The sequence below is a fragment of the Lolium rigidum genome, chromosome 5, assembly GCF_022539505.1.
Source record: "Lolium rigidum isolate FL_2022 chromosome 5, APGP_CSIRO_Lrig_0.1, whole genome shotgun sequence".
Taxonomy (NCBI): domain Eukaryota; kingdom Viridiplantae; phylum Streptophyta; class Magnoliopsida; order Poales; family Poaceae; genus Lolium; species Lolium rigidum.
This window is the reverse complement of record NC_061512.1, coordinates 215,077,406-215,096,173: the sequence shown is the minus strand read 5'-3', so window position 1 is coordinate 215,096,173 and position 18,768 is coordinate 215,077,406. Positions and strand designations below refer to the sequence as shown.

The 18,768-nt window shown below is 42.2% G+C and overlaps 1 protein-coding gene across 1 annotated transcript; it reads right to left on the bottom strand.

The window, feature by feature from the left end:
• Nucleotides 1-8,216: 8,216 nt before the first annotated feature.
• On the bottom strand, nucleotides 8,217-17,125 carry LOC124657063 (nucleolar protein 6-like). Its single transcript, XM_047195683.1, has 25 exons — nucleotides 16,817-17,125; nucleotides 15,494-15,659; nucleotides 15,250-15,363; nucleotides 15,012-15,145; nucleotides 14,621-14,780; nucleotides 14,476-14,543; nucleotides 13,978-14,076; nucleotides 13,602-13,717; nucleotides 12,968-13,142; nucleotides 12,783-12,893; nucleotides 12,616-12,694; nucleotides 12,395-12,538; nucleotides 12,201-12,314; nucleotides 12,001-12,119; nucleotides 11,669-11,751; nucleotides 11,447-11,565; nucleotides 11,225-11,345; nucleotides 11,000-11,137; nucleotides 10,259-10,355; nucleotides 10,050-10,175; nucleotides 9,539-9,631; nucleotides 9,303-9,408; nucleotides 9,065-9,201; nucleotides 8,912-8,992; nucleotides 8,217-8,702 (listed from the first exon to the last, which is right to left on the bottom strand). Exons 1-25 carry the CDS (start codon nucleotides 17,123-17,125, stop codon nucleotides 8,577-8,579), a joined length of 3,135 nt encoding a protein of 1,044 aa, XP_047051639.1. The 3' UTR covers nucleotides 8,217-8,576.
• Nucleotides 17,126-18,768: the final 1,643 nt, after the last annotated feature.

Below are 18,768 nucleotides of genomic sequence, written 5' to 3'. Positions count from 1 at the left end.
AACCTCAATTGTTTGGTCTTCAACAAACACAACATCACTGCTTCTCACAAGCTTTCTTGCTGTTGCATCATACAACTTGTAGTCGAACTAATCACCTCCATATCCAAGAAATATGCACTGTAGTGTCTTTGAATGAAGCTTTGAACTTTCATCTTGAGGGATAGGAACAAAGGCCTTACACCCAAAAACCTTCGTGTGCTCATATGAGACTTCCTTGTCATAATAGACCTTGTTTGGAACATCTCCTTGCAATGTATAACTTGGTGAGAGATTGATAAGATAAATTCAAGTCGGCAGAGCTTCACCTCAATAATTTTTTGGTAGCATTGCACTTGATTTCAACCATTTAACTCTCTCCAAAATTCAGCTGTGGTGTCTTCGGAGGAGTAAATTGGTGCCTAATTCCCTGCTTCTTGCAATAGGCATCAAATTTTTCAATATACTCTCCCCCAGTATCAGTGCAAAGGCACTTGATCTTCTTCTCAGTTTCTCTCTCAACTAAGACTTGGAATTGCTTGAATAGACTTAGTATTTGATCTTTGGTCTTCAATACATAGACCCAAACCATCCTGGTGAAGTCATCAATAAATTTGACAAAATACTTTGCTCCACCCATTGACCGAACCACATTTTAAAAACAATGGAATGTACCAAGTACAATACCTCGGTCTTCTTATGAGGAGGTTGACTCTTCAATGCAACTCCGTGTTGCTTCCCAGCTAGACAATCTGAACATTTTTTTGATGTGAACACCTTTCACACCTTTGAACAATTTTTTCTTCACTAGCACTATCAACCTATCTCACTCATGTGCCCAAGTCTCTTGTGCCCTTAAGCACACACATCTTCTTTCTGCAATGCGTTGACACAAGCAACAAAAAGCTTAGCATGAACATGATACAACACATAAACTATGTTACCTTTAGCAACAATTAGATTTCCTTTAGTGAGCTTGTACTATGCATTTCCAAATCTTCTCAAGTACCTATCTCCATAAAGTACTCATGTCGAGATAATGTTGATTCGTAGGGCCTCAACATGCCTCACCGACTTGAGGACTAGCGTCGTACCATTTTTAGTCTCCAAGTGCACATCTCCTCTTCCAATGATTTGTGTTCTATCATTGTTTCCCATCTTCACGACACAAAATCACATGGTGTATGATTTGTGAACAGCTCTCTACGAGATGTAGCATGTATGGTAGCACCACTGTCCGGTAGCCAAGTCATCTCATCACCATCTGCAAGGATGCTGATACCATAAGCAACTACAATGATGTGATCCTCTCCTCAACGGTAGAACCACTGCTGCCATCATGTTCCGCATTGATACATGTATTTTGCATCATCAATATTTTCACATATATGTTTAGTTTTTATTAGTATATGCCATCATACTACATTTATGCATTTTTAGTTGATTTCCTAGAAAGTCCCCTTCATTGGTATTTAATTCCCGCGAGGCAGAAAACCTATTTTTTCATTTTTTTATTGTTTCAGGACCTTCTGGACGCCTAAAAATCAAGGGAAAAAGACCTGATCAGTTTTTCACCCGAAGAAGCACCGTGGGCCAAAGAATCACGCGAGAGGATCCACGAGGGGGAAAATAGGATAAGTGGCGCGCCCTACTTGGCTGGGCGTGCCACCCATGCCCGTTTCGCCCTTGGGCATTGTCTCGGGCCCCCCTGTTCGCCCCTGTTTTGCCCAAAAACCTAAGCCATATTTTTCCCAAAATTTATTGAGGCGGCGGCGGCGGTGAAAGTCCTCTCCTACTCCGGGAGAGGTAGATCCTGCCACACCGGTGCCTCTGGTGAAGGGAGAATCGACGCCATCATTATCACCGCTCCTCCTTGGCTTGGGGGAGGCATCTTCATCAACATCTCCATCAGCACCATCATCACCACCATCACCATCTTCGAGATCGACCTCATCCCCCTCATAGTTTGTGTTGAATTGAACCCCGAATATCGTTTTGAGGCTAGTTGCATGTTTGTGATTGGTACTATATCTTTATTTGGTGGAGAGATTATATATTAAGATTGTGTTGTAACCATTATGCCTCTGGTACATATCGTGTTTGTCACTTGTGATTAGTTCCCCATGTTCCCGAGGGCATAGGATTATATGGCTATGATTCTATATGATGTGCAATGAGTATTTGGTCAAGTTTTTATCTTTTATGTTGTTCTATGATGGTTTTATGCGAACGTCGACTGCATATTACTTCACCTATATGGGCTCATTGGGCTACACTTCAATATAATGAATGAGTGTTGGAAGGAACGGAATGACAGAAACCGTTTCCAATACTTTGAGTTGCATTAGAGGGGTTTATGCCTGGAACCAATGATCTTATTGCTATGGTGGGACATTTATGTATTAATGATTCCCATACTTGCACATGAAAATGGCTCCAGGATCCATCATAAGGGGTGTATTTTCTCATATCTATGGCTGCACCTAATTTAGGCTCCGCCCCTAATAGAATGAAACTTGACAAAAAAAATCACCATGTTGTGTAGAACTCTAATGCTAATAAATCCATGCCGCCCTCGGGAACACTTGTCTCATATAAGAATACACACACACTTGAGTTTGTACTCTTGCTGCATAGAGGATTGGGCTTTCTCTCATTGAGAGAATTTGCATATTGCTATTTACTTTCTGCATTTTATTTTATTGCAAACTATACACTCAAAACACCAAAAACTATTGAATCTTTATTATTATTTGCTTGTCAATTCCGTTAACCAATATTTTCAGCTCCTCGTGGGTTCGACAACTTTTCTTATTGAAAAGTACTACAATTAATTTCCTGCACTAGGGAGCTATCACTCATGCATGAGAGACATGATCTTCTCTACCGCAGTAATTCTTCCCAGTGTCACTGTAATTTTGTCTCTGAACTTGCTTGTTTTTTCCTTTCTTCCATTGTTCACATTGCCACTTGATGTGGCCCTTCTCATGGCAGTGATGGTACACAAAATCAACATAGTTGCCTTTTGATTTGCTTCTACTTCTTCCTTGACCCTTACTCGGGCCTCTACTCCTGCTTCTCCCGCGTGACTGAGTCACTAGCACCTCTAAGTGTTAGGAAGAGCTATTCTTATCGGCAATTTGTCTAGCCTCTTCATTTACTACCTTGGTCTTCACAAGGTTCCAAGTGAAAATGCAATACGTGTGAATTGCACACGGTGACCTTAAAAGTCTCTCAAGTGTCCGCTAATGAGCCAAGCAGCAACAAGGCTCTCACTTCATCTTCAAATGTGATTCCCATTAAAGATAACTGATTTATAATGCCCTCAAATTCATTCACATGATATGCAATTGGAGTGCCCTCCTTGTACCTAAAATGCATCAATTTCTTGATAAAGAGCATCTTGTTGGTACCTTATTACGAGCATACAACTCCTCCAATTTCTTTCATAAGGTGCACGTGTGTGTCTCATCGATGATATGGTTCAAAACATTGTCATCGACCCACTATCGAATGAACCTACAAGCTTGTAGATGAAGTACCTCCTACTGATCTTCCTTCATATCCTCGGGCATCACACTGAAGAACACATGCTTCAAGTATTCCTTTACATACAACAAAATTTTCATCTTGCTTTTCCAAGCTTGATCATTTATACCATTTAATGATATCATTATGTTGGTATTCACTTCCATCTTTCACACAAACAAATGCACTCAACCCAAAACAAACATTGCTCTGAAACTTGAGTACACACTGAACCCTCAACACTGATACCAATTTGTTGGGGCAACATGGCATAACAGAGAGGATGATAGAAAACCCACCTATGCCTGTATGAAATAGATAAACTTCGAGGATAGATTCAACCAATAGATATGCAGCGGAAAAACAAATACAAACACACACACAAGTGACACAAGGATTTACGTGGAAAACCTCCTCAACTTGAGGATGGAAAAACCACGTGTATGGACCAACCGGTCCATGCAAGATTCACTATGAGCAACCCGGAGAGTCTTCTCTAGATCATCTAGAGATTACATCACACTCGGCTCGTTGCCCACCGGCAACAACAACCATAAGAGGCAAGATACAATAAAGCCAAGATATTACAACTTATGTCCCCAACAGTATCAGCAAACTGCTGAACCACAGAACCAATCAGGACCAAATTTGGTAGACAAGCAGACATATCAGTTCCCAACATAGAGACCATAAATTAGCTCAATTGTACAATTTTTCCTTTCCAAATGGTTCGTCTTCCAAAACTGCTAACTGCTGAAACTGACCACTCTCAAATCTGATTCCCACTGATCAAAATCTCAAACTAGGTAACCAGATCGAAGTACTTACAGTAAGGAACAAGCTCACGTGATTTGGTGCCGATCTAAGAAATATCTGAGCCTCCAAACACCATCTCAAAAATCTAAACAAAAATCACCTCTTATACTTCTTCCTCTCTTATCACTTGGTTGTGGTGTTCTAGTATTTTCTCATGTCTACCTCTCAAGGAGGCAACTCAGTCGTTGGTTGTGAACCTCGATCAACGGTTAATATGTGTTGAACTTATTAAGCTGATGTTGGGCTACCAACACACCTCCATGTGGAGGGACCTTCCTAATAGTATCGCTACCGTCATTAGAGGCGCGTTTGGTTGCCTGGGCCCGATTTGGGTACCACTGCGCCAGAGAGATGGAACACACCGCGCGTTCCATACGAGCTCTAGGCCATAAAATCCATGTTGTTTGGTTGCCGACAAAGCCATTTTCTGCACCGGAGAGGGAAGATAGGCCCCGTTGTTTCGTTGCCTGCTTGCAGCCCAATTTGAATGCACCGAAACATAATTCAGCTATTCGGTTCCACAAATTGCAATTCCATTGTCTTACCACAGTTCAAATTGGGTGAGAATACCATGCCATAGAATGTTACATCCGATCACAGACCATTCAGAAGAACAAGATCCTCACGATCACGACGATCAGGAAGACGATGATGAAATCTTTGACCCTTCTCTCATCTACCTCCGGTGCTCCTTGTAGAGTAGGCACTACCTCCGGCGGTAGCTGTGCTAACGACACTGGATGATCGATGGCCTCAATTGCCATGGACTAATCATCCAAGAAGCTCTGGTACTCTTGTTGTGCCTCCTCCAATGTTTCATACCCTCTGTAGCTGTTGTTGGAGTAGCCACTGACTTGGTCTTAACAGATCCTCCATGAGCTGTAGATTCCTGGAACCGTTCCTCGGAACACCACATACCACTAGCACGACAAAAGAAGAACAAGTAAGGTTGTTGATCGATCACAACAGAGCAACACAACTACAAACCAAGTCACAAGGGAACAACACAAATATTGACATCAAATGATAAACTAACAAGGGCATGCATGGTTATTGCAAAAGTGGATCACAAGTTCATCCTACACTATTATGGTGTTATATTAGCACCACACCAAAAGTGGGTCTCATCCCAACACCGCAAGTTCACCATCACAAGAGGGGTTAGTATATACCACCTCATCATACTTACAAAAAGGGGCCATCAGAAGTCTTTCATCCATAGCTACAACCAAAATGTACATCATCATCATAATAAAGTCATAAGCCAACTCCATCACCTCGATGCATGCATCCCCTCACCCACGCCCTCAAGGGCACCACTACATGTTGTAGTGGTACTTGGCATGGTAGTTCCTCAGCCAGAGGATGCGGTGTGGGTCATTCATGCCCACAAAGTTGGAACTCTGGGCCTTGTGGTTGACGAGGTGGCTCAGCGCCGCCATGAGATCCTGTTCGGTGAAGCCAACCATGTCCATGACCGCCTAGTACAGTTGAGGGTGCATGTCTATGGGCTTGTTGTCCCGGATGGCCTTTGCGACGTCCTTCATAGAAACAATCATGTTGGTGAAGGTTGCTAGCTCGTTGTGGGCGAAGGTACCTCTCTTCCTCTTGCCGACGTTCAGCTTTTCAGACGCGTCGACAACCTTCTTAGGTGGCCCATCGAGGATGACCGTGTCAGACTCCTGAGTGAAAACATCCTCAACTGAAGGTGCAGATGGAGGCGTGCACATGGGCTCACTTGATCCCATGAACTTCCCGGTGGTGAGGCCGAAGGAAAAGATGGCATGCATCTCATCATAGTTTGCAATGGCGAGTTCAGGAACTCCGTGTCCCTTGGGTGATCCTACCATATGAAGGGACAATGATGTTAGTTGTGCACGTTTGTGATGAATTTTTTTAGTGAGGTGGACAGAGCGTGCTTACCGCGACGTGCCTGTGGTAGTGCTCAGCCTGAAGGATGATGCATTTGCTCCACACCACTGAACTCCGCTTAGATCGCAGAGCCTGCTAATGATGAGGCACCTCTTCCGCTACTTCCTCAAGTGGTTCTACACCTGAGTGGAGCTAACGTATACACCACAATGTTTAAATAGGACCTTCGCCACAACAGTCAGATGAACTTCCTTGAAATCCTTTGTCAGTTCTCACTCCGGTCTTGATCGACGCACACATCTTCTCCAAGACAAAGTTGGACATGAAGGGGAGCCATTTCATGGTCCCGTTCCCCTTTTGTGAGGCCTTCAAGGCCTTCTCCGCGTTAGTGCGGTTCTTGGCATTGCTCCTCTTAGGGACGGCTATCCTCGCCACCACCTATGCCGCTACCTGAGCCACGAGACCAGCCACAAGACCATTACCGTCCGGCAGAGGGGTGACCGACACCTTGGCCTCATAATTGAGCTATGAATCGGCTACTTGTGACGGAATATGGGAGTCCCCAACGCAGACAATGGCCTGGCTAAAGTCATCACAGAAAGAGTACTACACAGAACGTGAATCTACTTGAGAGCAAAGATATGGCGTAGTACAGAGAACGTGAATCTACTTGAGAGCAAAGATATGGCTAATATGGACAATACAAACCATAGTGACATCATGCTAAATCAGATAAGCAATACATGGCAAATGTGGACATCACAAACCCTAGCAAGATCATGATAACTCAGCCCATTTGGGACAAACAAGGAATGACCAATGTGACCAACACAACCCTAGCAAGATCATGATAAATCACCCTATTTAGGACTAACCGTACCAACAAGTTCAAACCCTAGGCGGATCCGACAACTCCTAACCAAGATCTAACCATAACCGAGCAACCGGGGTGAGGGATTCCTTACGATCATCGCCGAAGGTGAAGAAGTGTTGCACGAGGAAGAAGATGAAGCCGAGATGCAGGTTGCCGTCGCCGACCGGAGATCTGTGCGCCGCTTACCTGCTTGGTGACGGGATGTGGATCTCGAAATTTGGGGGGGGGGGGGGGAGAGTGGAGGAGGGGGCACGGCGGGAGGTGACGGAATCCTTCCCGCCCCTTTTCGCTTTTCGCCGGTGCGCGCCGCAGCTCGCGCCATCTCCGTCCTCGTCCCCGCTCGTGCAGCCAAAGATTCTCTTTTACATCATCTCGGCGTCAGATATGGATGGCTCGTTGAAAACAACCGATTCAGATGTTCCTACCGGGTTAGGCCCAATGATGCTTTAAGAACCGTGTTGTGCAACAACGCGGGGAGCCAATCAATCCAACAGACTGTTTTTTGCGCCACCATACCAGCCAACCAAACGCGCCCTAGAAATGTCGTCCTCGCTTTGCTCGTCGCGTTCTCTAATCGATGGCGACACATCCCGAACACACCAACTGTGAGCCACGGTAGGGCAGCAAGGGTGTCCAGAGACTCAGTATGCACAGCCGGATTCATCACTACTCTGTATGGATCATCACATGTTATTTCTGGAAAGACATGGAGTACGAGCCTGTGTTTGGATCTTTAACAGCTTTGAAATTGTCAACATTCATCCCAAAGCGCCCCAGCACAGAGTTCCCCACTGACATAGCGCGACACCTCACACCGTTGCCAGCATGTGTAACGTTGTGTGTGTGTGTGGGACGAGGGCGCTGAAGAGGTCGAGGAGAAGCCGCGCGGTGGGTGAGAGGCTCGCAGGCAAAGCAAGCTGGCAGGAGAGCATCTGAGTTACTGAGTATGGCTCAGTGGCACAAAGCCCCATACTGAAGGCAGCTGACCCTACCAGTTGGTTCATTACTTCAGTAATTTCTAAGTGCGTTTCTTCAGGAGTTTGCTTGCCGAAGGAGGTGAAGATGGGCAAAACCAGCGCACAGGGGGGTTGTATTACAGATCTGAACAGCTTTCGAAAATGCAATTTTAAATGAGAATTCTGCTTGGCAATACAATCAAATGCAAATGTTCATATAACCCTGCTTTTCCAACCTCCTTAATGTTGATTCCATCTCGAGTCAAAGTGGCGCATCATTGCGCCGATAAAAAATGACATAACCAGGCAATACAACTACATTGCTATACTTTTCTGCAACTCAGAATCAAAATTGGGATACAGATTGTTGCAGACTCCATCTTCCGATTAGAGTCCAAGGAGAACCACTGATATCGTTGCAGACTTTATACATTGCTATAAATAACATCTGATCCACTGGGTGGGCGCTCCTTCTATCTCTTGCTGGTGGAGGAAACTGGGTTAGGTGCTCTCGTGCCCATCAGCAACCTCAGCAAGATCCTTCACCCAAAAGGTTACTGAAGCTTGGGTGCTTTGAGGAGATATACACTCCTCACCAAACCTTTACCCACGTCTCCAACCTCCTTGAGTATAGAAGCTGGATCTGGCATGGCTTCCTCAGCCTCATCTCTGCCACGCTTCTGTGATAAACAAATACCAAGTCAACTTCAGTACCTCTGATATGCAACAAACGGAAAAGCTCCACATGATAAAAAAATACTATTAGCAACCAGATACAGATTGCCCAGCATAGCCCAATGCAGTATTTGAGCAACTCGGATATTCATTTTTGGGAAGATCAAACGGAGGAAACGGTCTTTTACAGCACAAGCTGCCAGTTAGAAAATACCTTCGAGTTCTCCCATGTAAGACCAATTGCGTCTCCTCCAACCGAATCATGCCACAGTTTGAAGGTCACAGGGAATGCGCACTGTGCACAAATAGCGTCACTATTCTGAATGTATATCTTTATGAAATCAAAACTCAAGAACTTCAACTTTACCTTCAAGTCTCGCAAGAAGCATGTGGTAGGGTCGAAATTTAACAAGAGTTTATCTCTTGAGCTTCTCACAACACTTTGACTGAGTGGCATATAAGGGTGGAAATCATTACTTGGATTGCCCTTGATTACCATCTTACCTGTAAGGTTGTTCCAGAAGTTATTTGCATTAGAATACAGAAAATGAGTTGCATATTATCTTGGCTTCAGGTTAGCAACAAATACTAACACGTGAACTAACCATTAGGAGTATCAGCAGGAAAAAGAACATGTTGAGGACGACAAAGCTTCTCTTGATGTAGTAGTATAACAGCATCATAATTGCTTAAAGGTGTTTGGAAGAGGCACTATAGTAAATGAAGCAAATGAGAAAATCAAAACCAAATGAGACAGTGAACCACCAAAAAGTGACAGCAAATGAGAAAATCAAAACCAAATGAGACAGTGAACCAACAAAAAGTGATAGAAAAACCTTACCTCCCATGTATATTGGCCTGATTGACCATGAACGATGAGATCTGTTAACAGCTCAGCGCTGCTTTTGGCGTATGAAGCCATCCGTTTGAGAACCTGTGATAATAAAATAAACAGGCGGTGAACAAATAAAACAGACTTATTTGGTTCCACAACTAAAACTCTATAACCAACTAGTAATTAGCTTAGATGCTTCTCCGGCAAAGCCTTATAGGGCATTTCAACGGATTATGACATTCATTGCCACTGCTTTTCGGGCAATTGTTGGTTATGTCATATGCATGCTTATCATGGAGAAATGCCATACAAGATGCGGTTACAAGAATTGTGATATAGATGATTCTCATGATACCACGAAACACCAGTACAACACTGAGAAATGTCATTGATGTACAAGAAACAAAATATAGTGCATTAGCTTGTCACTTTACTTCCCTAGCTTTATCATTGATGTCCACTAGAATTCAATGATGGAAATTGGTTTTTCATCTGTACAAAAAAGATAAATACCTACCGACTTGCTTGGTGAATGTTTTGTCCAAGCTTCAGACGATTTATCATACGATGTAGCCAGAAACATTGCAGGCTCTATATCATGAGGATTTTGCTCATAAGATCTTCTGCTCAGCATAAACTTTTCCTGTAGTTATATCCAGCAATATGTTAGCAGCTTGACAGCTAATTCAGAGGTCAAAACAGAAAAGAGAGAATCAGAGAACTAACATTGATTTCTTTCTCATCCTTCAGGTTGAAGTCATTATTTATGTCCACGACCATGGGTGAAAAGGTCCAGTCAAAACTGGACAGCAATCGCAGGAACCTGTCATTTTTTAATAACTAGTAAGAGGACAAATACAGCTTTCATGGGCTTGTGAGACCAGTAAAAAACCCAACTGATTAGTGAAATAGGTGTGAGGGGGGTGACTCCCAAGGTAACTAATAAACTTAATGGGCTGATAAGGCTGGTAAACATAGTTACAAGAACCTATCGTAATAAAGGTTCTCTTATCCTGGAAGTTATAACTTGATAACTATAAGCCTTCACCAGCAATATGCCATTCGTCCAACACAGATCATTATGTCTGATGCTGGACCACATTTATATCAAGAAAAATAACATATTCTTTAACAGTCTTCATCAAAACATTGGTATCACTCCTTGATATACTCTAAATATTGTGTCTTAATTGTACAACAAAGAAATTTATTGAAATGGATATTTTAGGACATAAAATCTTGGGTTTATCATTATATTAACAGAAATGTTCACTTCCGTATATAGAAGCCAAATTTCTGCCAATTTTTTCTCAGCAAGGAAGAATGGAAGACATTGTCAGTATAACCAGCATGACTGCTTGGAGCTGTCTATTCTCATGACAAAAGTATGAAATGGATAAAGCATCAACTAGTAATATTAACAGTAAATAGGAGACTGGATGAAAATGAAATGTCTCAGAGTTGTACCTAAGAAACCCAGCAACCCGTGAAGATGGGGCGTGAAATGGAAATGGCTTCAAAAATAGGTATGCAACCACCAATTCAATTGCCTCCTTTGAGATAAATGAAGAGAATAGATGTGCAGAAATCCATCTTTTTGCTAGCCTTTGAAACAGAAAGAGCATTGTAAGTATAATCTAGATTTTTAGGTATGCTGTGTTAGCTAACACCCTTCAAAACCTCAATGATTACCTGACTACCGGCCCATACACTTGGTAACGACCGTGCAGACCATTGATCATGCTTGAGTGCTGGCTCCGCAGAAAGAGCTCCTTATCTTCTGATGGATCACTTTGTGTGTTAGCGTCTGCAGCTGAGAGATGAAGAAAAAAAATTATGGAACTGCAAGATCTTTCTACATAAGCCAGTTAGAAAAATAAAAATAGAAAAATGCATATATAATGAGAAGCTAACCTTGCTTTTGTACCACCAGACCTCTTTCATGAAATATTTTAAGCAAAAACGAATAGCCAGATGTAAGAACATTGACCTCATCTTCACTGGCTGTTACAAACATCCCTCGATCCGCCAGGCTGAAATAACATCAGATCAAGTCAATGAAGGAATTGAACATAAGCAAAGAATAGTTCATAAACAAGTAAAAAAGAAGTGTAGTTCAGAAATGATGTCACATACCTTTCACCAATTCTTAGAAGAAATGCAGATTTTGTCTTCTCCATGGCTAAGGGATCCAAGGGCCAGTTACCAGACCCCTCGAGCTGTCATTGGAATTGTGAAAGGAAAGAGATTTGTGAAAAACAAATTCTTAAACGAAGCATGGCTAACATACATATACAGAGCAGGATCTGAAAAGGTACTGAGCAGGGAAGAAATAATACTTGTTGCAGGTTCAATGAACCTAGACACATTTTAGCCTACACTTTGACTAAATCTGCAACTAGTATTTAGGACCAGAGAGAGTAGTAATTTCCCATTGTGATATATAACACAACTAGCACGCGGCATACCTGAATCATGACTTCCAAAGATCGAATACAAGTTGGTGCAAACTTCGGTAGCTTCTGAGAACTCTTTTCATATGCCAATGGATGAGGTTCAGGAGGATACACAGATGTGTGCCTAAAAGCTGGCATAAGCAGAAGTTAAGTAGTGAAACAGCGAGAATAATGAGCAGGATATGTAAAGAATAATATATATTTTGTCGAACCTGAGTCTAGAGGTTGCACAGTGGTTATTTTAAGAGGAATATCATCCAGCAGACGCAACTGCTTAGTTAGATTATCAAAGGCTCCAAGCAAAGCTCCAGAAGACGACACTGGATCTGCATAATTCCAATCAAAACTTATTAAAATCCAAAACCAAGGACATGTAAAGCACGGGATATAAAGCTTACAACTTTACCTTTCCCGCCAACCAAAAGGCAAAAGTCAAGCTGATCAACAACATGAGTCAAATCTTCCTTCCGCAACAGCAAATGCTTGGTAAGCACATAATCAGAGATTCTTTTGATGATTGTGTGCTTCTCCCAAGTCTCAGTTTCCCACACTGCAGTTTAAAAGCAGTATCACATTTATTCAAGTGTATGCTCTTCACAGGCAATGACAAAAAAAAGCAACATTTACCTGTGCTTTCAGCAATAGCCCCATCTTTAAATCTCCTAAGTTCAGCTTTCTTTCCCCAAAATTTTCTAAATTTAATAGCCTTGGGATTTATGAGCACAATGATATATGTGTTAGACCACATTTATTACAGTTAATCATTACTATGTTATCTGTAGAAGGGAAATCACCTCATCACGATTCTCAGGATTTGGACCAATATCAACAAAACGATAACTCTTCTCCAACAAGCTAAGCATTACGCCGACAACCAGTGGGCTGGTACCAAACTCTGAGAAACCCTATAAAGCTATGTTTGTCACTAGATTGAAATGCAAACGTGAGTGTTCAGTTATAGTACACAAATGCCACGTACATCCATTATATTCCATTCAGAAGGTGTGCTTCTCCACAGGACGCGGATCATCTTTATTCTATCTGTAAGTCCTTGTTGCAGCAAGGACTGGACATCTTTTTCAAGTACTCGCCAAGATTCATCATCCAAGCAAAAGCTTAACGCAGTAACTTTGGAGTTCCCCTTCAAGTTAACCCTGACAGAGAAAGCAAGAAATATCATCTGAGAACTTGATAAGCTTTTTGGCTTCAGTCTTAAATTACGCTTGGATTGCAAACAGAAATTACAATTTGCGAGTTGATGGTAAAAACAAGCTTTCTTAGACTAATGGTACTAAGTTAGTTCAATATGAACGTAAAACTGAACACGTGCAGTGGAAAATGACATCTAAGTTGAGGCTAGCAAGTAAAGAACTGGAACCGCTCGTCATCTTCCAACTTGTGAGACTTTGGAATATATACAAAATTCATCAGTTAAATCATGACTTCTAAAATCAATCTATCAGTCAACCGCACGATTACTCATAGATTGTCACAGACTCCCAAGCACAGCATGTACTGCGTTGCTAGGTAAGATAGTGACTACGAAAAAGGGCATAACGCAAAATCGCAACATGCACAGGAGTGGCATATCATGCTTGCTTAACTGAACATACCTCAGGCATGAATCAAACTTAGCAGCAAAGTCAACCTTGGTCATAAAAAGCTCTTCAAATCCACCATCTCTGCATTTATCAAGGCAATTAAGTGTGCAAGCTGCCTCATCTTGAAGCTGAATACAAAATTATTTGGGTTAAGGTGGAGACTATAATAGTTAAAGCCAAGGAAAATGCAAAGTTTGATTACAATTGTTAGGTGTAATATTCTGAACGTAAGGAGCAAGGATAGCTAAACTTCTACCGTGGATGGTTGTTTCATATCATAGTTGCAAAGATTGTGTATGTGCGTACATGTAGATGAGAAGTGAATAACAGAAATACAGTTAAGTGGGAAAGGAATTGGTGTTCCAAAATTACTTTCAGTCAAACGTACCTCTAAAAATGCCGACTTTGTCATTCGAAATGCCACATTGACATGGCCAGATACATCACATATGGCAACATCAAATGTTCTCACGAGATGAGCAATGTACTGAAAAAATCATGGATAAGAAGATCATAAGAATGAGAAGGAATATTGAAAAGATTTGATATTACATCACTGCAAGCAAGTCATGGACAATGATCTATATTTACAAGCGGAGGGATTACCATCCTATTAGGTATCCCCATTGCCGAATTAGAGACAGAGGTGCACCCGACACCCATGGTGTAGTTAGTAAAACAAGCTGAGTATATTACCTAAGTATGCTATGCGATATCAAATATTTCACACCATGTTCACACTAAGGTAAATAACTTATTTGGAGAAACTATGATTTTCTAAGGAAGATATTATTCCTGTTATTCTATGGGAAACTAGCCTACACAGTACACACTGATGTAATCATTTTGGGATTCAGCTAATATAATGTGCAGCAGGTTGACAGACCTCTTTGGTGATCGTACGCTTCTTTATTGGCTGAAGCACCAACCCCCTCGACCAAATTTTGGAAGTTGCTACAAGTAAACAAAATGATATAGTGAACAATGGTAAATGTATACGGAATATCAACTTTCTGTTGCTTGGAATGTACCAAAAAAATTGATTGCAACACGGAAAATTTGTCTTCTGGACATGGATCTAGTAATTATGCTTCCTCCAGAGTCCATTGTAAGAAACACAAGGATGGCAGATATTAAGTAACCATTGAGGCAATCATGTGCATATATTGAAGTTCTTTGACGTGCCCAAACCTGCATTTCAAGATATTAGATTGCCATCCAGGAAAAAACCAATAAGTAGACCTCTGCTGCACTGTAAATATAGAAGTATTTCTTTCAGATAGTTGTTGACGGTGTCACTCAGTTCATTTCAAGAAACAAGATTCAACAACTATGAACTGAAACAACAGAAACCTGCTCTGGACATGTGCACATTTAATGCTTATTTTTCATAAGAACTACAACTGAAGATGAACCTCATACTTTTAGTAAAACCAATGCCTCTTGCAAGGCTTTCCAATTTGCAAAGGTGCAGCTGATAGATTCTGCATTTTCCTCCAGAAACATATCCTCCAGTATGCTGTTATTGTACTTAGGTGTCGGTTGGTTTATGCCATCTGCAATGCAAATCTGATCAGTCAACCTTAATAAGATATTCCTACACTAAAAAACCAAAGGTATGGGTTTGACCGTTTGAGTGAATCTAGAGTAAGCATGTTACCTTTTGTATATGCACGGACATTGTTCCTTGTTGACAAATTCAGCTTTGAAACATCGAATAAAGAGCTCGCGGACGGGATTATCCTGACATAGAACCCAGGAAGTTCTGCGATTTCTGTCTCTGTGCCGATGGAAGTGTTGCAAAATGAGAAGAGAAGGCAAGGACTAACAGTCAAGTGCATGTCTACTAACTTGGAATGCACACTAAAGTGAAAAAAGGAAGTACGGTTACAGTAACTTTTTACCTGGATATACATGGAGGACAGGCTTCCGTGCCTCGTCTTGGAAGGTAGACCATGAAACCTTGCGGATCAAATGAGACGAATTCAAGCTCTTTTCGATGACGCAGAGGTAAAGACACCTCTTTGCATGGTACCGGTGATTCAGGAAATCCTTTTCATGAAAGCATTCCTATATAAACAGCAGAAATAAATCAGTATTGCATGAGAACAGGCATGTTAATCTAAAACAACTATAGAAGCTTAAGCGCTTTGAATATTACTAATTTGGACGAGTACCAACGAGATTCCAATTCGTGCAACACCCAAAAAGGATATCAAGAAGTGGAGTAATGTTTGTCATGGATGGCATCTTGTTCCATTAGATCGACAAAAGGAACTGACTCCATGTAGACTAGCCGCTTTTGTATTTGTATTTTTGTCAACCAACAAGAGGTTTTGCTGACAGGATTGATTGAACAACATAGCCAGGGACGGAGCTACAGCCCGTGCTACCCAGGCTGTAGCACCAGCCCAGTAGCGGCACATAAAGGACAAGCTATTCTGATATTAGCATGTCAGACCATAATCACAAGTATTGAGCCCATGAGCACCAAAAGAACAATTGTAGCACCGCGTCACCTATTGCTGGGAATTTCTACTTCCTGGCCTGTTTTGCTTGAGCATCTCAGATGCTAAACATGCCAGGCCATACAGGACACAGCGTTCCAGCTACATCCTCCGGCCTCCCTCATTATGCTATGTTCCATTACCTCTGAGTTTATATGTAACATGTGGATATTTAGATGTAATTAGATGTTGTTTCATGATTCTATAATTCTATAGAATTGTATGTTCAAGAGGTCCCTTTACAAAAAGTTTAGTAACATTGGTTCACATGGGGAGCAAAGCATGTGGTGGGCAATGGCAGGAGAAGTAGATTTTGGTTAGATATATGGGTGGGTTCTACTTCTTTGAGAACCTGCTTTCCAAACCTTTTTGAGATGGCTTGTCCCCCTGATTCTTCAGTTGCTGAGAATTATGACCTTGGGAGTCATTCCTGAGATATCAAGTTCAGGAGGTGATTGATTGGGAGTGTTTCATGTATACAATTGATGGAGTTTTCTTTTGTGAGAAGAGCATACATTGAACTTATTACGGATGATATGGATGGTATCATATGATATACAAGTTGAAGTCAAGTAAAATTTGTTGCGTCCATAAGTTAGCACCAGGACCGAACTTGCTCTATTTCTGGCTCCGCCAATGAACATAGCATAGCTGAGCTGAAATCCTCTTACTACAGTTCCCTGAACTAATAAATTGACTAAAGCAAAGTGCAACACATACCTTAGGCAAGCGGACGAGAAGGTCGGCGGCGACGTCGGGCCTGGCAACCGCCCCAGCCGCGTGGCTCCCTGCGAGCCGCACCACCTCCGGCGGCCGGAAGGAAAATGTCAGCTTCTCCGCCGCGAGGCCCAGGTCCCTGACGAAGCCCGAGGCGGCCTCCGGCGCCACCTGCTGCGGCGGCACGCTCTTGATGAGCTGAGCGACGGCGTCCACGGCCTCCCCGGCGGCGCGGAGGGAGGCGGCGCTCGGGCGCGCTTCATTGAGGAGCGTGGAGAGCTTGAGGTCGACGGAGTACTCGGCGGAGACCATTGCTGGCTGCTTCGGTGGTGGGCAGGGTCGCCGGCGGCCGGGAGGCGAGGGCCGAGGGCGCTTGGGGGTTTAGGGTTTAGTTACACCTACCTCGTCAGCATCTTTTTTGCTCAGTAGTAAAGCCCTCGTATCGTATGTAACAAGGCTGGCCCTATAATTATGCACAGGCCGGCCCAAGTTGAAGCACAACATATATATATCTTCCTATGGTTTACTTGTTGTCCACAGCTTGTGTGCAGAGAATAGGAGGCCTATTAAGTGTTGTCTCAAAAAAACCTGAAGGGTGGGCAGTATTTGATGCTGCCCAAGACATGTTATAAAATTTACCAATACAATATATAATTTCATTACTTAAGTTTCGTTTCATACAGTTCATAGAAATTGTTCACGTGTAACAAAAATATTTATGCACTTCTAAATTAATATTCATATACAATAATGTTCACATTTATAGTAGTGTGTTAACACAAAGACAATGGCTGAAATACAAAAAAAAGTATGGCTGAGAAAAAGGAAAAATATTCATATATTTTCAAAAGGCAGGTATTTCCTTAAATTAAAGTAAAACTATTATAAGATTGACATAAATCTAGAGATGCAATATGTGTCAAGTAAGATTCTCGGGAGTTGGAGTGTTTCTCGTGTACCTCTAGGCCACATGAACCAACTTACCTACATATTTGCCACATGCATTTCTGGGAAGCATTCCCATAATGCGTTACATGCTGTTTCGGTGCTACTCGATTCCAAGGATATAGGCCGTTCAATAGATTTGGATGGATATGATCAAACGTGACTTTAGATCTGCCACCCACCAAGGGGAAAAAGCAAGTTAGTCCCATCATTCTTTTGTATTGTGACTCAAGATCCTTTCTTTCTAATGTTTCTCCTTCTCTAGCACGCGAGATTCAAATATCCCCATATTGAAGCTTGGTTCATGGAGCAGCTAACCTTTTCAGCTCTCAACCTAGCAGCATAACAAGAATCTATTCATTTCGTTTTGTCTCCTACATCCATTGTCTTGCTATTTCTCGTGTCATGTGTTCAAATCACCCCCAAATCAAAGCTAATTTCATGGAGCAGCTGACCACTCACTTTCTATGCTCTAACGTTTGCTTGCTGCACAATAAGAATCCATTTGTTCATTCATTGTATCCTACATCCACCGTCTTGCTACTTCTCTTCTGGTCGTTCATTGATTTTTTTTTAATCTAGTAAGATTGGTACGGGCCACCAAGTAGTATGTACCTGTAGACAGGTACAGGAGCATTAAGCTTCCAACCGCGGGATCAATCAGTACAACACTTGCTAAGGGTAAACAAGCAGAAAGCTGAGATGGATCCATGGTCGAGCCAGGGAGAAGGCTAACTGCAGCTTCCTTTCAGGAACATTTCGCAAGAGATATGATAGTTCAGAGGATGTGGACTGCAAATGTTACAGAGGGAGACAAACCCACCACGATCTTGTCCATTGAAATGTGTTGAACGGCCTAGATGTTCTTGAAACTATGTAGCACCCAAACAACCTGCAGTAGCCCAATATATGTTCTCCTTCAACCAATATTCTACCATGCAATAATTAAAGGAAAAAATATGATCTCCCACCATACTATGCTCTTTGCAAACCATTGAGTGTGGATACAC